Source organism: Palaemon carinicauda, chromosome 1 (genome assembly GCF_036898095.1).
Source record: "Palaemon carinicauda isolate YSFRI2023 chromosome 1, ASM3689809v2, whole genome shotgun sequence".
In the NCBI taxonomy this organism is placed as follows: Eukaryota; Metazoa; Arthropoda; class Malacostraca; order Decapoda; family Palaemonidae; genus Palaemon; species Palaemon carinicauda.
Window position 1 is genome coordinate 139710527 of NC_090725.1, and position 20000 is coordinate 139730526.

Below are 20000 nucleotides of genomic sequence, written 5' to 3' on the forward strand. Positions count from 1 at the left end.
GAGAGAGAGAGAGAGAGAGAGAGAGAGAGAGAGAGAGAGAGAGAGAGAGTGATGAAAATATTAATAGAAAAACTTCTTGAATTAAAATAAACAAAATAATGCTATTTTGGAGGATAAATAATAATTCAACATTTATAAATATTATGATATAATTAACGAACAAATATTAGTTTTCTACATCATCTACGATTTGTCTCCTTATGAAGAAATAGGGTGAGGAAGGGCAATGGGAATACTGTGAGGGTACAGGATGGTTGGGGGATGGAAGGGAAGGAGAGGACTGCAAGAGGAGAGATTTGGAGGAATCATACAAAATATTCATACATTTTATACAGCGAACAATCACCACTACAATAATCTTCAGTGATGTATTACATTATCTCTATTTCCGAGTTAATCAAGAAATAGGAGAATGTTATTTTCTTATTCAGTCTTTCCTAACATTTTCCACCATTTATATTTACAAAAAGAGAAAGAAATATAAACATGTAATTCCAGGCCTTGTTTATTCTCATCAAAAGACACATTTGAAGACTGGGATTCGAATTTACATTAAAAACACACATTCAAGGCTATTAAAGAGATCCAGTCATGATTATGTACAATTATTTCCTTTCTAATGGCCATTAGCATTTTAAATTGTGCAGGTGCATGCTACCCTTGGCTTCAAATAAATGACAGATTTATTCGCAAGTAAATTCCTTTGTACAGAGGTACGATTATTTACATAATAATGCATAACTATATTACAACGTAGATATGGATCTAAATTAGAGGAAGATTTTCAAGTATAGCTGAGTGTTACGAGAGTCTTCTTAGTTGCGCTTCACAGAAAACTAAAGACGCTATCCCTTCTTCCATAGGCTCAGGCATCCGGGAGTGTAAAAAGGTGGTTAGCTTTTTTATATATATATTTTTTTTCATGTTTTCAAACATTACACTATATCACATAAATAAGTTCAAATATACATCGGTATTTATATTTTCACGTTTTGTCGGCCTTATTTTACGTTTCTTCTTTCTGCTTTGCTTGCAATCTGATAGGCTGGAAAGCCCCTGCAGAAGACAGGAAATGGCGGTCTGTAATTGGTCCGATAGGAGACAGGGTGAAAGGCCGCTTCGTCATCGGTTGCAAAGACGAGTAACCGAAAACATGTCTCTCTGGAATTGGTCGGATTGGCGTGACGTAGTGATCCGGAGGAGAGGCAGGTCTCTTGTGAGAAGAAACGAGAGAAGCAATGGTGAGGGCGGGGGCCAGGGCTTGCAAAGACGTGGGGATGTTGAGACTTGAAGTGTCGGATAGAAGAGACTTTGAGGTGTCATGGGTATCCTTGAGGATCGGTGAGGGCGGGCCGTTACGGTCTGGGTCCTTATTAATATGGTGTGCCTTCGCTTGCGGAGTGTGAGGGGGAGATCGAGGAGGAGCTAAGGGTTTAGGATCAAGGACGAGTGGAAGACTCGTGGTAGTGTCTCTCATTTCATTTGTGGAAGAAGCTGATGACGAAGACATTGGACCCACATTATGATGGGCGACAGGAGGAAGAGAAGTTGGGGGTGGAGGAGGAGAGCGAGCATCAAGCGAAACGTCATCCTCGGATAAATCGTCCTCAAAAACATTAGGTGACCCAGGGTTGATGAGGTCTTCTTCGTCGTCATCGTTGAGCGGAGACCGGGTGTCAGTATCACGACGTGAAGGAGGAATTCCTGTCGACCCAAACTGATGCATTCTGTAGAAAGAAAAATAAAAGTGTATTACAATGATATTCTTTAGTGGTCTGATATTTACTGATAACATATATATATATATATATATATTTTTCCTGCTACAAACCGTTAATTTAAAACAAACATAACTATTACTAAAAGATACGAAAATAAATGTTATTTTTGGATGATGAAATGACTATCTTATCCTTTGGCAATAAAAGAAAAAGATATGTGTATATCCAACGTTTCAATTTGATTTTCGACACTTTGTGAAAGCACTCAAACTTTACAGCCACGAGATGAGGGAGATTTAATTTTGAAATGGATCAAGGTAGGCGAAGCGTGCATAGAAACTTTTTTTTTGACAATGTAGCACTGAAAAGATTTTTTTTTTCATTTCTAAAGAATTTTTTGGTAAAAAAAATGTAAGAAAAGAAATTAAACTAGTCAAGACAGAAGTAACTGAAATTCTCACAACTCATAATTACACATACATGCATCCACATAATATGTAATTAGTGTGTATATATATATACACACACACACACACACACATATATATATATATATATATATATATATATATATATATATATATATATATATATATATATATATATATATGTGTGTGTGTGTGTGTGTGGGGGGGTGCATATGTGTGTGTATATAAGTCAGGTGTGCGCTTACGCTGCATATTGAATATTGTACTCTTACATATTCATTCATATCTATTTGTGATAGATGTGTCTTGACTGAATGTACGGGATGCTACGCAGCAATAGTCATGGTTGAAACGATGCCGAATGGCCTCACCAGGTCTATTTTCCCTTTAATACCACACCGCACTTATGGACAAGACTCCATGCTGACATAAGGCCGACTTAATATAAGCCAACTTACCCTAGCAAAGCCATACTGTATGCAAATAGTAAAGAAAATTAAAATAATCTCACATATGACGATGAGAGATAAAGCTAAGATAGTAAATAGAAGGCGATACAACAAAATAAGGATCACTGATAATAGAGAGTTGAGAAAGCAGCGGGACAGAGAGGAAATTGAGAGAATTAACTAGAGTAGTTTTAGACAAGAAAATGCCTTTAATACTCAAGATCTATAAGACTATTATCAGGCCCGTACTATTTTAAAGGACAGAAACCTGGGCACTTAGGAGGAGAGAGAACTGGACTGTTGGAAAGAACCGTGATGAGGATGATGAGAGGAATTGCTGGAATATCACAACTGGAAAGGAGGAAAGTCAAGATATAAGAAGAATGTGTGGTATGTGTAATGTTGAATAGAAGGCTAGGTAAGCTTGGCTGAAATACTATGGCTACGTAATAAGGTGGAAGGAGGTGGAACCAATCATAAGAGCTAAGGACATGCAAGAGATGGGGAGGAGGAGTGTGGGTGGTCAGCGAATCAGATGGGGAGGGGGGTGTGGTGAGGAGGGAGGTGGGTAAGGTGGAACAAGGGGGAAAATGCAAGGAAAAGAAATAAACGGAGAAAGTTGACCAATAAAACAGAAGAAATCGAGGTAGATGTTAGAAGATGCAATAGACGTCTTGCTAATTACTTTAAATTTTTAGACAATAACACAGTAGTTATTATAGATTTGGGCAAAATGTAAGATCGCTCTTCGACTAATTATAAATCACTTTCAACTAAATATAGAAAAGATGCTCTCTCTCTCTCTCTCTCTCTCTCTCTCTCTCTCTCTCTCTCTCTCTCTCTCTCTCTCTCTCTCTCTCTCTCTCTCTGTATATATATATATATATATATATATATATATATATATATATATATATAGATAGATAGATATATATATATATATATATATATATATATATATATATATATATATATATATATATATATATATATTTATATATATTATACATACATATGTATATATATATATATATATATATATATATATATATATATATATATATATATATATATATATATATGTATATATATATATATATGTAATATTTAGAATAGTAATATTACATGTTTAAAACAAATGACGTAATATGTCATGTTGGTTGGAAGAGCTGGCCGTGAGATTTGCTATGGTCAACTCAAATTGTGTACAGGATGTAAGATGCTAAGTTGTCATTCTTTCTTAGTGTCAACACATTGTCTCTTCGTGTGAAAGTTTGTGACGTCACCGGATGCAGGTGTCTTCCGATTCCGTCACTTATCCAAATTAAAGCAAGTGTACGATTTTTGGGATATCAGTAATTTGTTCAGTTCATATCAAAACTTCACCAGAATTGGTCATGTGGACCAACACAGCTTCCTCCAGTGATGGAGATGTTTAACTCAGTTGTTATTCACAATAAAACTTAAAAACTACTAAAATGTGTTCAGTAAACCATTCAAATACATTTGAAAACAACTCATACTCAAATGTGTGCTTAAGACAGTAGCACACCAATAAATGGTGGCAGCGATTAAACTCAAAGACAGCGGTTAAACTCTAAGAATTAGAGAAATATCTTCAAGACTTCAAAATAAATAGCTGTAAAACCAGAGATATATCTTCAAGACTTCAACATAAAAGCTGTGAAACCAGAGAATGATCTTCAAGAACTCAAAACTATCTACAAGAATCTACAATTTTGACTAAGTCCAACGAAAATGCTAATACCAACATATGTTAGTATACAAATAGAATCTTCAATCAACATCCTAGGAAACCCAAGGACTGGCATTCAACTATTGCAAAACATATCCAGGAAGACCTACATTCTACAAGAAACTAGAACGAGACATCGCTAACAAAACATCAAGAGAGAGAGAGAGAGAGACGACTCGACTTCATATATAAGCTAAGTACAGAGATTTTGTATTCATTTCAGTTTGTGCAGTGAAGTGTAGTTATCACAAGTCGTTAGTCAATTATTACTGGGGTGAGTGAATTCCTAAACTTTGTTATAAGAAACTCCGAATTCTCATTTAGAATTTTTCTTTCTTTGTGCTAATTCCTTTTTCTTTCATAAACTCTTGGGGGGAAATGTATTGGGATTAGTAACATTGTTGGGGGAATTTTATTATACATATGCGTTTACGCAGTGGGCGTCTGTACTCATATAGATATTTTGATAGGATTGAAAGGGGTCAAAGAGATAGAAAAAAAAAGAATACAGCAGTCATGGCTCCTCCTGTCAGCCCTACCCCTGGACCTAGTGGTGTAGGCCAGGCTAATCCTCCTCCAATTGTGACGCTTGTAAATGCCAGGTCAGCAATCCTTCCTTTTCAAGGCCGTGTCAACGGGTTCTTGCCACAAAATGTGGAGTCATGGATTTCATCCGTTGATGCCCATTTAAATGCCAAACAAATCGTAGATCCTTTTGTACAATTACAAGAAGCTAAAAGTTTTATAGATTTTTCTAAGGGGGATGCGAGTGCGTATTTAAGAGGTGTTTCATTTCAGGAAGCAGTTACTTGGGATGATTTCAAAGTTAGGTTACGCGCGATCTATGGGGGTGAGGAAGCTTTGGATGTAGTGTTAACGTTACGAAATACACTTAATCAAGCCACTATGAATCGGCTTAATGTTGTTGAGAGAGCAGCTCTCATAGCTGATAGGCTTAACGAATATCAGGACATTTTAGGTAATTCCACTTGGGTTACTAACGATAATATCTCCGTGAAAGATTTTTTACGATTAATGTATTTAACTTGCATGACACTTATGTTGCCTGAAGCTTTAGTGCGGTGCTTTGATAAGAAGTTAATGCCTGCAAGTACGGAATTGGATGTCTATAAACAGATAAAGAAGCACATGTCCAAGTGTCCAGATCTCGATCCCGTGTTAACTCAAGTTTTTGCTAAGAATGAAACAAAACCACAAACAGTGAACGTAGTTAACAATCCAGTAGCGGGAGTGACGTGTTACAACTGCAAACGTCAAGGTCACATAAGCGCAGACTGTAGAACGAAATTTTGTTCAGTTCACAACACAGGATCACATTCTTATAGTCAATGTTACGCGCGTAAGACACAACAATATCCTAGAAATACACAGTCAATTCCACAGTCAGTTCCATATGGAAATAAAAAGAAAAATTCTCATTTTAACAATAAGAAGAAACAACAAAATGTCAATGCAGTTCAGAGTCCGAAACAAACAAACACTTCTTCAAATATCGCTGAGCCTGGGCCGTCAAACCAGACCTCGCAAAGTCAGCCTAATTTTCAGAATGTGCAGAGCAAAGCAAATACCACATAGTTAACTCTAGAGGGGAAGAGAGTGATGTTGGGTCAAGGTCATTTATGTCAACATCAATAGTATTGAATAATCAATTTAATGTTTTATCAGATAATTGTGAGACAATAGATTTTGCTATGAAACACACGGCCGAATTAAGTAAAACAGTGCATGCTCCCGTAGATTTGCAACGAATTCATACAATAATAAGCCAAAATGAGTTACGGCCAACCTTATATGCTGTAAATTTAGAACACAAATCCTTTACGTTATTTTTTGACTCTGGTAGTCCACGTAATATTATGGATTTGAAGACGCATCATTTGTTGTTTTCGAACTTTCCGATTGAAAAATCAGGAATCAGACTTTCAGGTATAGGAAATAATGAATTAAACGTCATAGGCATAACTCATATTCAGTTCAGAGTCGGTAATCGCACGTTTGCCGATACATTTGTTGTTGTGAAAAACATTAATATGTATCCAGCTGTAATTATAGGATACCCATCTATGGGAAATCAAAACATTATCTTAGCTCCTGCAAAGCACGGCGTGTATATCAAAGGGAAATTCTATAAGTCTTCTAATACTTTAAAGTCAGTTTTGGATAAAAAGGAGACGACAAATGTAACCGTAACGTACGTTGAAGAACCAATAACTTGTCTCACTAATAAAGAAATAATGTACGCGACCCAGCAGAATTCTTGTTCACCCGTAATATCATCTTGCACGCAATATATCGAACCAAACATACCTTCGAATTTAATAGTGCAAATAAAGAAAACACTACCGGGATCTGAAATATTAATCCTTTCCGATACTTTGAAAACCAACGGATTGTCTGTCACACAAGCTATTTATACAGTAGGCTCACATCAGCAATGTAATATCGAAGTCTGTAATCATTTAAATAACACTTTAGTAATTCACAAAAATCAACATATCTTGGATGTAGAAGTTTATAAACATCGTATTCTTACCGTTGCTGAAATCAATCACTCTCAATCAGTTGCGGATGAGTCCCTTTTACGATCTATTAAAAATAAAATCAGTAAGGACATTCAAGACGAAGAAATTCAGCAGAAAATTTTTGAACTTTTAAATAAATATACAGATGTCTTTTCCACTACGGATGGATCCTTAGGGAAAACAGATGTGATCGAGCATCAAATAAGGTTAAAAGACAAAAAGAAAATTATATATGTACCCTCGTACAGACTCCCTATGAAATTCCAGAATGAAATAAATGATGAAGTAGGTAAAATGTTAGAGGAAGGAGTCATTAGAAAATCAAATAGCCCTTATAATTTTCCTTTAATAGTTGTACCGAAAAAAGATCGAACATGGCGTATCTGCGTCGACTTTCGTCGTCTAAACGAGGAAACGATCCCTGATCGAATCCCATTTCCATGTACTGACGATATTTTGTCTTTGTTAGGTCAGAATAAATATTTTACCAGCTTGGACTTACTTAAAGGCTTTCACCAGATATCATTAGAAGAAGATAGTATCCCATACACAGCCTTCAGCACAGCCAGGGGACATTATGAATTTTTACGGATGCCTTTTGGTTTACGTTGTGCTCCTATAACATTTACAAGAATGATTAACATAGTGTTTGGAGACTTGTTAGGGGATATATTGCATGCCTATATGGATGATCTTGTAATCTTTTCCAACACCTTAGAGGAACATCTACGTAAGTTAGAACTAGTACTACAGAGATTAAGACAACATAACTTAAGGGTAAAGATTAGTAAGTGTGAATTTTTCAAAACAGAATTAATATATTTGGGTTTCATGGTGTCAAGTCAAGGTCTTAAAGTAGTCCATGATAAGGTGTCGGCTATACGTAATTTTCCCATACCTACTAATGTCAAGGGAATACAGCAATTTCTGGGTTGTAGTGGATATTACAGGCGTTTTATACGCAACTATTCAATAATAGCCGCTCCTTTAACTGATCTTACGAAGAAGGGCGTAGATTTCATATGGTCTGAGCAACATCAACAGGCGTTTAATACTTTGAAAGATGAACTGTGTAGTTCTCCTATCTTAAAATTTCCTGACTTCGGTAAGGAATTCTTCATTGCAACAGACGCCTCAGACTTAGGAGTAGGAGGGGTATTGCTTCAGCAATATGATAAACAGTTTTTCCCGATAGCTTTCTATTCTCGAAAATTGAGAACTTCCGAAAGTAAGTATGCAGTAATAGACAAGGAAGGACTAGCTATTGTTAATTCGCTAGTGCATTTTAAGTTCATAATTTACGGTTATCCCGTTAAGGTTCTTACTGACCATAAACCACTAACAGAGTTCTTTAAAGGCTTCAATCACAGCCCTAAACGAACTCGGTGGCATTTAATCATTCAAGATTTTGGCGCAAGAATCGGGTATTTACCTGGGAAAGCAAATATCATTGCGGATGCATTATCACGCAACCCCGTGTCATCTTGTACGGAGTCTTTAGCTGAATTAATAGATATATCAACATCCATGCCTATTGTAAAAACAATATCTGAACAAGAAGATTTAGGCTGGAGTGCTGAATTGTTACAGACTGAGCAAAGAAAAGATCAGAAAATAGAAACAATTATAAATGCTTTGAAAGGCAATCATAAAGAAAAAGAATATATAAAGTATAAGCAGCAGAATTATGTAATCAAAGATAATATTCTGTGTAGGACTGTGACAAGGAAAACCCGCAATACACCACATGTAACTAACGACCAGGTAGTAGTACCAAACTCACTTGTTTCCACTGTCCTGAATTGGTTGCATTCAAATCCATTACATGGACACCCTGGGTTCTCATTAATGTCACAGAAAGCCAAATCATTGTTTTATTGGCATACAATGCTTACAGATATAAAAAGACACATAGCTAATTGTCGCACATGTCAGGAAAACAAAGGGCATACGAAAACACCTGTTAGCTTAGGAGCTTATCCTGTTCCCAATCAACCCTTTGAAAGAATACATTTAGATTTGTTAACAGGATTTTACGAGTCAGACAGAGGAAATAAGCACCTCTTAGTGATTATAGATGCTTTAACTCGATATACAGAACTAATAGCGCTTAAAACTAAAACTGCGATTGAATGCGCTAGGAAGTTTTACGAGTGTTACATTTGTAAACATGGAATTCCACACATGATAATCTCAGACTCGGGTGGTGAATTTAATAATCACTTTCTTATCTCATTGTGTGAATTCCTCAACATAAAGAAGGTTAATACCATGATATATCACCCAGAGTCGAATGGGCTAGTGGAAAGAGCAAATAGGAAGATATTAAATATATTAAGGGTAACACTAGGGGGATCAGACCCCAACTGGGATATTGCAATACCGGCGGCACTGAGTACTCTGAATCATTCATATCATATATCAATTAAAATGTCACCGCATGAAGCATTGTATGGTACCCCAGTTAGAACACCTTTCCATGTATTAACGCCTACAACTAATCTATCAAATCCTTTAAAAGAATGTATAAATGCAAGTATAAGTCGATATGATATCCTTCGAAAGAATTTAGAAGAATCACAAATCATAATGAAAAGGAATCATGATAAAATAGCGAAACCAACTAAAACATATACCGTGGGTGATAACATCTATATTCAAATCAATGTCAGAAAAGGGCTCAACTATAAACTAACACCTAAGTTTGAAGGCCCATTTAACATTTTGGAAATATTAACGGCCAATAGGTTTAGAATTCAAAACGTAGCCCAACCCACGGATGAGAGAATAGTACCATTGTCTCACATAAGAAATTAAAAAGAAGTGAGGAAAAATTTTAATTTTTGTAACTAAAAAGTTTTCTTTTTAATACAGGAGTAATTACATATATTTTTTCTCGTTACAGGTTTCCAAGATGAATTTTTTGTTGTTGGGAGTGATATTGTTCGCTCAGACATTTTTTTCGTATGGGATGAGTTCTAAGACTAAGAATATATATTTTAAATATGGCAATATAGTTGAAAGACAAGAAGACATTTTTATTACATCAACCAACGTAATTGTCGAAGTGCATATGCAAGCAATTTTTCTTCAAGAGAATGATGTCACTAGCTTAAGAACCGCCATTTCAAGGTTTTCTGCATCATTGGATGAGTTGCATAGGAGACATTTTCATTTGACTACTAAGAGTTTGCTTGGATCAACATTAAAAGTTGCAGAGATGCTATCTGATGACTTAAAAAATAAGACTGGAGAGACAGGATCTTTGGCTTATGACCTTTTGATGTGGACTGTAGGACACGAACAAAAAGAAAGACGGAATCCGTTCATTTATGCTGCATTAAGCATCTTTGGGTCTGTTGCAAGTTTAGGTTTAGGACTTTCCAATCGTCTTAAAATTAGTAATCAAAATAAGAAAATTGAGTTCTTGACTCATAAAGATGAATTGATTATGTCAGAACTAAGGGATCAGATAGCTTCAATCAATAAAATTATGGATTTGTTAAATGAACATTCAGATAATATCGTTCAAATTATGGAAGTACAGGATTTGTTAGCAACATTAACGTATTATGATTCAAAGATAGATCACATACATAACAGAATTGCACATTTCATTGAGAAATCCAAGGATTATGTAGAAGCTATCACGTTAGCAACTAAAGGTGTATTGTCGCCCCATTTGTTGCCTATACGTTACTTAAAATTAGTTCTGGAGAACACTAGGGATAAACTAGGCTATGTTCCTTTGTTAGACGAACATAGGTTAGAATTTTATTACAGCCTAATTACAGTAAACGTAGATAATAACAAGGTTAGGATTACAATTCCCTTTGATTCTTCTGATGCCTGGCAATCTTACAGGATATCACCATTTCCGACTTTCATGACGAATCACTCAAATCCAGTAATATCCAGTTTGACAGGACACGTATTGATTTCCCCAGACAAGGAAACATATACGGTCATTAAAGACTTAAATCAATTAACTCACTGTTCAGACGCAATGGATAGAAAAATATGTACAGCTGACTCATTTGAATTCCATAAAAACTTGATGGATTCATGCGAGTTAGGTATAGTGCTAGACGGTGCTCTCTCCCATACAAGTGAAAATTGTCTGGATAAGCTTTATCCCTTTGACAATAAAGAATTCAATTGCAGACTAAATAATGGCTCGTGGATACGATACGACAAGGACGGCTTCAATGTATCATGCCCTGACGGATCCACATCCTACAACCACATCTTCGTCGCAGCAGATGGCTGTATCAGGACTTCCCCGAATTCCATGGTGACTGGCCTACGGACAATCATCAGAGAACGTGCTTACTTCGCGAACTTCACGTGGACCTCTACAACGCCCGCACTTCCTCTCCCCTATAAAGGAAGTGTGGCGAAACGCTTAATGAAACTTACCGAAAAGGACCACCTGTCGCCGACTTACAAAGAGATTCTTCACCCTATATTACTAGCAGGTTTATTTGGAACGGCGTTAATTTTTATCGCCGTGAACATCCTTGTTTGGCGTAGGTTACGGCACAGCAAGCAGCTACAAAGGAACAAGTTGAATAGCCCTGACAATACCCCTTACTTGATCCAGTTCAAAGCTGTATGAGTGGCCACCTCATTCGCTAAGGGAGTAATTTGTCAGGATGATGTTTGTATGAAAAGCTGATTAGTACGCTAGTAATATGTAATTAAAGAAATTCTCTACATTTGCATTGTTAAAAATACATTTAAAATAACATTTAAAAAAATAAATAAAATAAAAAAGGATATAAATCATTTTTTCTCTCGGCATCTAATAAAAATATATAAGCCGGAATGTTAAAAAAGAAAAGAGAAAAAAAAAAAAAAAAAAAAAAAAAAAAAAAAATATAAGATATATAACAGAATCTATGGGCATCTAATAAAATGTATCAGCCCTATATATAAATATATATATATATATATATATATATATATATATATATATATATATATATATATATATATATATGTACGAAACCGTGGTACGTGTACGTACCAGGAATTCGTATTTGTGCACTAAAAATTGAGTATCTTGTTTCTGACAAAGGTAACAATTATTCTTTATCAAGTTACCGAATCATTTGTAAGTCAGAATTTGTTTTGTTTTTTGGTACCATGTAATCATTTACTAGCAATGTACCATATATATGATCTTGGTTTTATCATGCATTTTTCTTTTTGCTTTGGTAATATCTTTTTTGTATGCATTACTGTTATTAGTTTTGATGTGCCTATTTGGACATTCGTCCTCAGTTGGATATAGCTAGTTTTGGACAATGAATGATACGTATGTCCAGTCACACCTAATAACCATGTTTCGGCTTGTTGTTAAATTTTTGTAAAAAAAAAAATTGAGATAGCTGGCCGAGCTTATGTAATATTTAGAATAGTAATATTACATGTTTAAAACAAATGACGTAATATGTCATGTTGGTTGGAAGAGCTGGCCGTGAGATTTGCTATGGTCAACTCAAATTGTGTACAGGATGTAAGATGCTAAGTTGTCATTCTTTCTTAGTGTCAACACATTGTCTCTTCGTGTGAAAGTTTGTGACGTCACCGGATGCAGGTGTCTTCCGATTCCGTCACTTATCCAAATTAAAGCAAGTGTACGATTTTTGGGATATCAGTAATTTGTTCAGTTCATATCAAAACTTCACCAGAATTGGTCATGTGGACCAACACAGCTTCCTCCAGTGATGGAGATGTTTAACTCAGTTGTTATTCACAATAAAACTTAAAAACTACTAAAATGTGTTCAGTAAACCATTCAAATACATTTGAAAACAACTCATACTCAAATGTGTGCTTAAGACAGTATATATATATATATATATATATATATATATATATATATATATATATATATATATATATATATATATATATACATCTTTCTGAGTGGGGATACCTTAACGTGGTAAAAGGGTTTGCGTATCGCCATGATCAACAAAGCTGTACTAGTCAGGGCCACCTATACTATGTTGGTTTGCTGTGAACGATCAGACGAAAATCTGCCACCATCACCAATCTGCATTGACCATCGTGATGATGAAAACTGGCCAGACCCCACATATGAATAAGGACATGTCTGAGGCCTTTGTTCTGCAGTGAACTAGAAACAGCTGCATTTGTTGTTTGCCGTTGTTGCACACACACACAAATATATATATATATATATATATATATATATATATATATATATATATATATATATATATATATATATATATATATGTATATATAATTTATATATATATATATATGTGTGTGTGTGTGTGTACCTGTGTGTGTTTGTGTGATTTTGCAACAGCCTAGGTCTTTTTTGGAAACTCATCAATCTTCTCATATAGATAATTTTTTTTTTATGTTAAAGTATAAACTTGATCCAAATATAGTGTCCATTTTCTTGGGCTGAAGAACACAAAGGAACCTCATGAGGCAGAATCTCTTCCATCACATCTCAATGCATCACTTTATCAATACTCCCTTTCCCTTATTACTCGCCTTAAACAAAAGGCGAGCATAATAAAAGACAATAAAAACCGCCCGTGTCTTTTTTTTTCACTTTCAATTAGACAGACATCGGTTGATAAATCTCCTGACCACCAAAGAATCGTTCATTGAATAAAACCAGGCCTCTGGAACTTCCCAGTGAATGAAACAAAAAAGAAGAAATACCAGGGAGCAAAAGAGCGTTCTCGTCCCTAATTCACTTTTGTTTGCCAACAATGGATGTGTGATGGGGGGATCCCCCTAGAGGGTTTGGGGGTTCAGGAGTGCACAAACACACGCACATACACGCGCTCCCATAAACGGAGGACCCGCGGGGAACATAGTAAATGTTTTTGTTACTATTAGCGAGAGGTTCCCTCTTTAGGTTAACAAAGGTATTGTTTTGTATTGTAGTTATTATGTTTCGTTTTAAGGTAGATTTGCTACATTTCATCAAGCCGATAGTTTCTTGGTCGAATCTCTGACGGAATTCGGAATGACTCGTTGAGTGAATTTTGAGTGAAAAACGGCGAAATATTGAGTTTCTGGCGTAATGGCGGCCAGATCAAGTGGCGTGTCGAGATCAATGGCGGTTATCCCCCCTCAGGAAAAGTGGGACGTCTGTTTCTCGGAATTCAACGCTCATTTGCCACATAGTTTTCCTTATATCAGATATATTCGTTTCGAAATATGCACTTTCCTGAAGCGCACTTCATAGACTGAATTCTTTACAAGTGCACTTGAAACAAAGCGTGAATAGGGATGTAACAAAATGATTAAGTTTTGTTAAAGAAAAAACACGCTTCTTTATGGTGTTTTGTTCGATAAGTAAAGAAAAATACGGAAGTTAAGGGAATTTTTTCTACAAGAATCGTTGGCAGAGAGGGTTACATCAGTTAAGCAGAGGTCGACTGAGGGGAAAGAAGACAGAAGGGTAAAGGGAAAAAATGCAGCAGGAAGAATAAGAGGGGAAATTGGATGGAAGTTACTAAGATTGAATAGGAACAAGAAAGAAAATTGCAAGAAAAGGAAACCCAAAGGTAGTGGAGGATGAAAAACATTCGAGGAAGAAAAAAAAAAGGGACATGGATGATGATGAGTTTCAGGTTAATGACAAAAATATGGAATGAAGAGAAAGTGTCATGACGTAAGGAAGAAAGGAAAAAAATAAAAGAAGGAGCAAGAAATGTAGCAGGAAAAGCAAGATAGGAGAGAAATTTCTTGAAAAAGTTGTTGACATTGTAGGAAAGAGAGGCCCCTGATATCTAGGAAATGCAAGGGGCGTGCAAAAATGCATGAATGACCTAGTGTGTGCAGGGGTTGTGGCCATTACTGATGATCCTTGTGCGTAAATATACAACGCAACTTACTGAATGGAAGTTTTACTACACAGGAGGTGAAGGGTGAATGTGTAAGAGAAGTGTGTTTTTGTTTTATGAATATATATATATATATATATATATATATATATATATATATATATATATATATATATATATATATAGATAGATAGATAGATATATAGATATATATATATATATATATATATATATATATATATAGAGAGAGAGAGAGAGAGAGAGAGAGAGAGAGAGAGAGAGAGAGAGAGAGAGAGAGAGAGAGAGAGAGAGAGAGAGAGAGATTTATATATATATATATATATATATATATATATATATATATATATATATATATACATATATATATTTATATATGTATATACATATATATATGTATATATATATATATATATATATATATATATATATATATATATATATATATATATATATATATATATATTTACAAGCTTAGCCACAACAATTGTTTTACAAGCAGGATGCCATAAGCCCAAGGACTCCAATAGTGAAAATAACCCAATGAGGGAAGGAAATAAGGAAACAGAAGTGTGCTTGAGTGTACTCTTGAGCAACAGAACTCTAACCTAAGATGGCAGAAGACCGTGGTACAAGTTGTTATGGCTCTACCCAGGACCAGAAAACAATGGTTTGATTTTGGAGTGGCCTTCTCCTAGAAGAGCTGCTTATCATAGAATTGAGTTTCTTCTACCTTTTCCCAGAGGAAAGTAGCCACTGAACTATACAGTGCAGTAGTTAACCCCTCGAGTGAAAAAGAATTGTTCGGTTATCTTAGTGTTGTCAGCTGTATGAGGAAAGAGGAGACTATGTAAAGAACAGGCCAGACTATCCGGTGTAAATTTAGGAAAAAGGTAAAAAGGTCCGTAACCAGAGAGGGATTGAAAGTAGTACTTTAGGGCCACTCAATGGACCCAATAACTCTTTAGCGGTAGTATCTTAACGGTTAGCTGGTGCTTTGGCCAACCTACTATAAAAGTAATGGCCCGACGATTATGTCTTGTCTAATTGACATTTATCCGCCCAGCACAAGGAAAAAAACAAACGTATTAACGGAAAATGGTTTGTCGATACTCCGAAAGAAGAGATAGACTCGATTCTTACAAGAAGTTTAGCTTAAAGAAAATCACAACGTTCAGACACAAACTTGAAAATAACTGAGGTTTCATTTTACGTATTTTTTTATAGAAGGATCTATAACACAAAAAAGTGAAATATTTATACGCTATGGTGAGTTTATTTGGGGATCTAAATATAATTACGATGACATTTGGAAACATTTCCTTGCAATTGAATTTCAATAAAAGGGTCATGGTATCTATGAAATTGCCCAACAGTAATTGTAAAAAAAGTATCTGCAGTTGCTTTATAGGGATCTGATAGGCTGCTCTAGAATACACATAAAAGTAGGGGATTAGAGAAGCAGAGGAAAAACGAGTAAAGGGCAGTCGATGGTTTTCGAAAAAGGGACTGTGCAAAATCTGAGATACTTTGGAAAGGAGAGGCCCAAAGAGCAAGAAAACCTTTAATTACTTTTAGTTAGGTTCACTACGTAGTTTTCGCCAATACCAAAACTATTCGTTTTTGGTATAACTGTTATAAACAATCAGAAAAAAAACATTGTTTCCATTTGCCCTGATACACATAAAACCACCATGTTGGATTCTTAAAAATGACTGCTGTAAAAAAAAAATGTTTTTCCGCCAATATCTCAACATCTAGATATCCTAAATATATGGTTTTGACAAATAAACCACCCTTTTACTGTCAAGAAATCCAATGGTATCAAAATGAATAAGCTAGATTCAACCACAAACATATTTGACTTGAATATTCCGTTTTATCGAATGTCTTACAAGTGATCAGACATGAACGTTCCACTAAGTTAGATTCCATTTAGAACCATCCTGCGTTTCATGAAAAAAGTGGTTTTAAGCTATTAGGCGACCAAGAAGTCTACATATCACCTTTCCATCATCGGCCTCATCGGTTTCATACTTGATCTGTGTGTACTCATCATTCTGACACTAGACTGCCTCACTGGCAAATATCGGTGCAAGATAAGTTCTTTGTTGTGTAATAACATCTGGCAGAAGAGCAATGTGCTTTGAATTAGCAGTTAACTATCTCAATGATTGTCTTTAGAGCTTTAAGGGCACCTTTCATGGTTGGTATCAGCAGGTTATCGGACTCCTTGTGGTTGCATTGTGCAGTGGATCCAACAGAGGATCCTTCAAAGCTTGTCACTTCCTGTCATATATTTGCAGAAACGATGACATAGCAGTTTGGAAATGATCTTGATATCGATGCCTTTGGGGAAATATGTTGCATAGACAATATTATCCAAAATTACAGACATAGTTTCGGTCACTTCTGTTGAAATTATCTGCAGAGGGCTGTTTATATCTCTATCTGTCTGCATATAGATTTGCAGCCATGTCACTTTCCCTATGCGACAGAACTGTTCAGTTTTATCAGCACCAGTGAACGCATGGAAGGCTGGCAAAGTCTTTGGTTTTTTTGCCTCTATAGTTCTCCATATTGCCTCGATCACCAATAACCCAGAGGTCATGGAAAAGGACATGATTTCCAGCATGAGGTCATATGTATCTGGGGAAAAGAAAACCAACTGTGCATAAGATGGGTTTCTCTGTGATGCCAGCACAGCCTGGTAGATCAACAGTGTGTCTTCTTCTTCATGACTGTTGTCCTGGAACAGTAAGTTTATGTTGCTCCTGGTATGCCCTGAAGAAGTGATATCCCATTGTACTCTAGAATCTTTGCAGCAAGATAGTTGGGCAGGTCAGCTTTTGTCTTGTTATGTGAAAGGAACCTGCTCACGTTTGTTTCATCTATGACCTGATACTGGATTGGTGCTCTTCCTTTCTTTCTGTTATCCTTGGTAGCACTCTTTAAGTAATCATCGCTGTTTGTGTCAAACACAAGGATAATATCAGCATAAGCTCCTGTGAAGGTCACCAGCCTGTCATTGAAGCATTCACTTGTGACTTGGAGGGTCTGGTGTGGTGTTTATTCTTTCTTTTGGCTGGTGATCGTCTTACGGTGTATCTTCTGTTGCCAGCCTGTTGGATCAACTTCGATTATTTTTCCTGGCAAGGTGGAATTGTACTATCTAGAGTAAAAGGGGCTCTTGGTGTCACAGTAAATTCTTGGTGCCCAATGATTTCTTTCTGGTTGATGTTTTTGCTGGATCTGGCCAGGACCATCAGTCTGCCACACAAGCACTTGGTCTCCTTTAGATCCATGGTCTTGTCTCAGAGTTTTACCGTGTTTTTCTTGCTTGCATACATAAACATCTGGTTATCCTTCTTTACTGGTGCTCATAGGCTGTCATCGTCATTGATTAACTCTGGCATTTAGTTTTCATACAGCTTTAGACCAGTTACATCTTATTTGCACGAACCACTGTAACAAATCTCTCTACACAACTGCAACTATGGGAATTGGGTTCTTTTGTCATTGAAAATAGTAGTTTAGAAGTCAAAATAAAAGCTTTTGGTTATCTAAAAGATCAGATTTTGATCAAAACCTTTTTCACAGAAGTCTTTTTTCAAATTCCAAGATGGCCGTATGGAACTGAAGGTAAATAAAGATATTGTTTTGTTCTGATTGGTTATACTATGAGTTTTTTACAAATGTATAGTTTTCTGACTCTTCACAAAAATCCAAAGAAAGTTAGAAACCAAACAATGAACCATCTCTTCCTGAAACTTATATTTTGAGAGAGAGAGAGAGAGAGAGAGAGAGAGAGAGAGAGAGAGAGAGAGAGAGAGAGAGAGAGAGAGAGAGAGAGAGAGAGAGACATTAACCAACCTAAATCTTTCTAAACACACAATTTCTATTAGGAAAAATTAGAAGTATTTGTGCTCTTTTGGTCCCCGTTTTGCATACTATCTCACCTCTTTCCTCCTATTTTTGTTTGTCTATTCACTTCATCCATCTTCTTGCTTTTCCTCTACCCCTTTCATTCCTTACTCTTTTTGTGTGTTCCCAATTATAACTTGGACTGTCAAACTAACTGTTTTAACTTGCCTAGATCTGATAGAATCAATTGACACATACAATAGTCTTACCACCTCTTTGAGCGATGCTTTTTTAATGTAGTTGCTATGATTGAGGGGCTCAATACTCAGTTTTTCCGTTTAAGAGATCTTTATAGCACAATTGGTTTTACTGAGTTTAACGCACACACATATATAAACACACGCACACACACAAACGGTTTCATTTGTCGTTGTTCATTAAAATCTTTTTTAGGCAAATAAACCCACTAAAAAAACTCAATATGAAACGTTGCGCATACCTGAGCAACAGCACATTCCCTTCTTGAACTGGACCTTGTATTCGAGGATAGTATCTATCAACGAGTGTTCATTAATGAATGGGGAATAAATATTCACAAAATAACACACTGAAAGTAAGATAAGAATTTTGCTCTCTTACCAGACTAAAATAATTCTCTCTACTCCCCTTCACCTTTTTCTTAAAAAAGAGTGAGAAAAAAAAACTGTTGAGTGGGGGGCGGGTTGCACAAGACGTCTTTACCAAATAAAATAATGTATGTATTATGTAAGACATTGTCCAAATTACCAGCTTTTATTCTCTCTTCGTTTTGTTGATATTGCTATCGTCTGCATCGTCTTTTTTTATCTCTCAAAATTACCAACTCAATTTGTTCAAGGAATATTAAAAGATTCTTGACAGCCTAGTGAGATTGGATGGTTAAAATGTAAATTGAATTTATTTAATTATTTTCAAGGTAGCTAGATGGTACTTTCTACAAGGCTATGCATATTTCAATGTTTTTCCCTTTTAAAATAGAATCTTTTTCCGATGAAATGAAACTGTGTAACACAGGGCCTGTTTTAAAAGGTTATGTAAGTGGTGATTGTATCAACGTCAGTCTAATCTCATGAAGTTTCCCAGGGAGTGGATAATATATAACTAAAGTCTCGATATTTATATCCTGTTAGAGAGTATACTCTACTTGCCGGAAGCAGTTTGTTACCTGGAATATTCAATTTAGAGAAAGGGGGTTATGGTTAAGAGTCTGAGCAATGAACATAGTTTCAGACTTGTTAACCATAAATCTCATATATAAAGATTGAAGTGTAGATACTGGGTGATTCGAACTTAATTGAATCTAGTTTTTCGAAGTTACCTACAACAGAGGCATGG

General features: G+C 35.7%; 1 protein-coding gene across 1 annotated transcript in view; it reads right to left on the minus strand.

Annotated features, from left to right (window-relative positions):
- Positions 1-20000, minus strand: part of LOC137643263 (homeobox protein SIX3-like) — a 107824-nt gene that overhangs the window by 1246 nt on the left and 86578 nt on the right. Inside the window, exon 2 of the mRNA XM_068376107.1 lies at positions 1-1727. This exon is cut by the window's left edge and continues 1246 nt beyond it. Within this exon, the coding sequence (XP_068232208.1) occupies positions 1007-1727 (721 nt within the window). The 3' untranslated portion in view covers positions 1-1006. The remainder of the gene's footprint in view (positions 1728-20000) is intronic.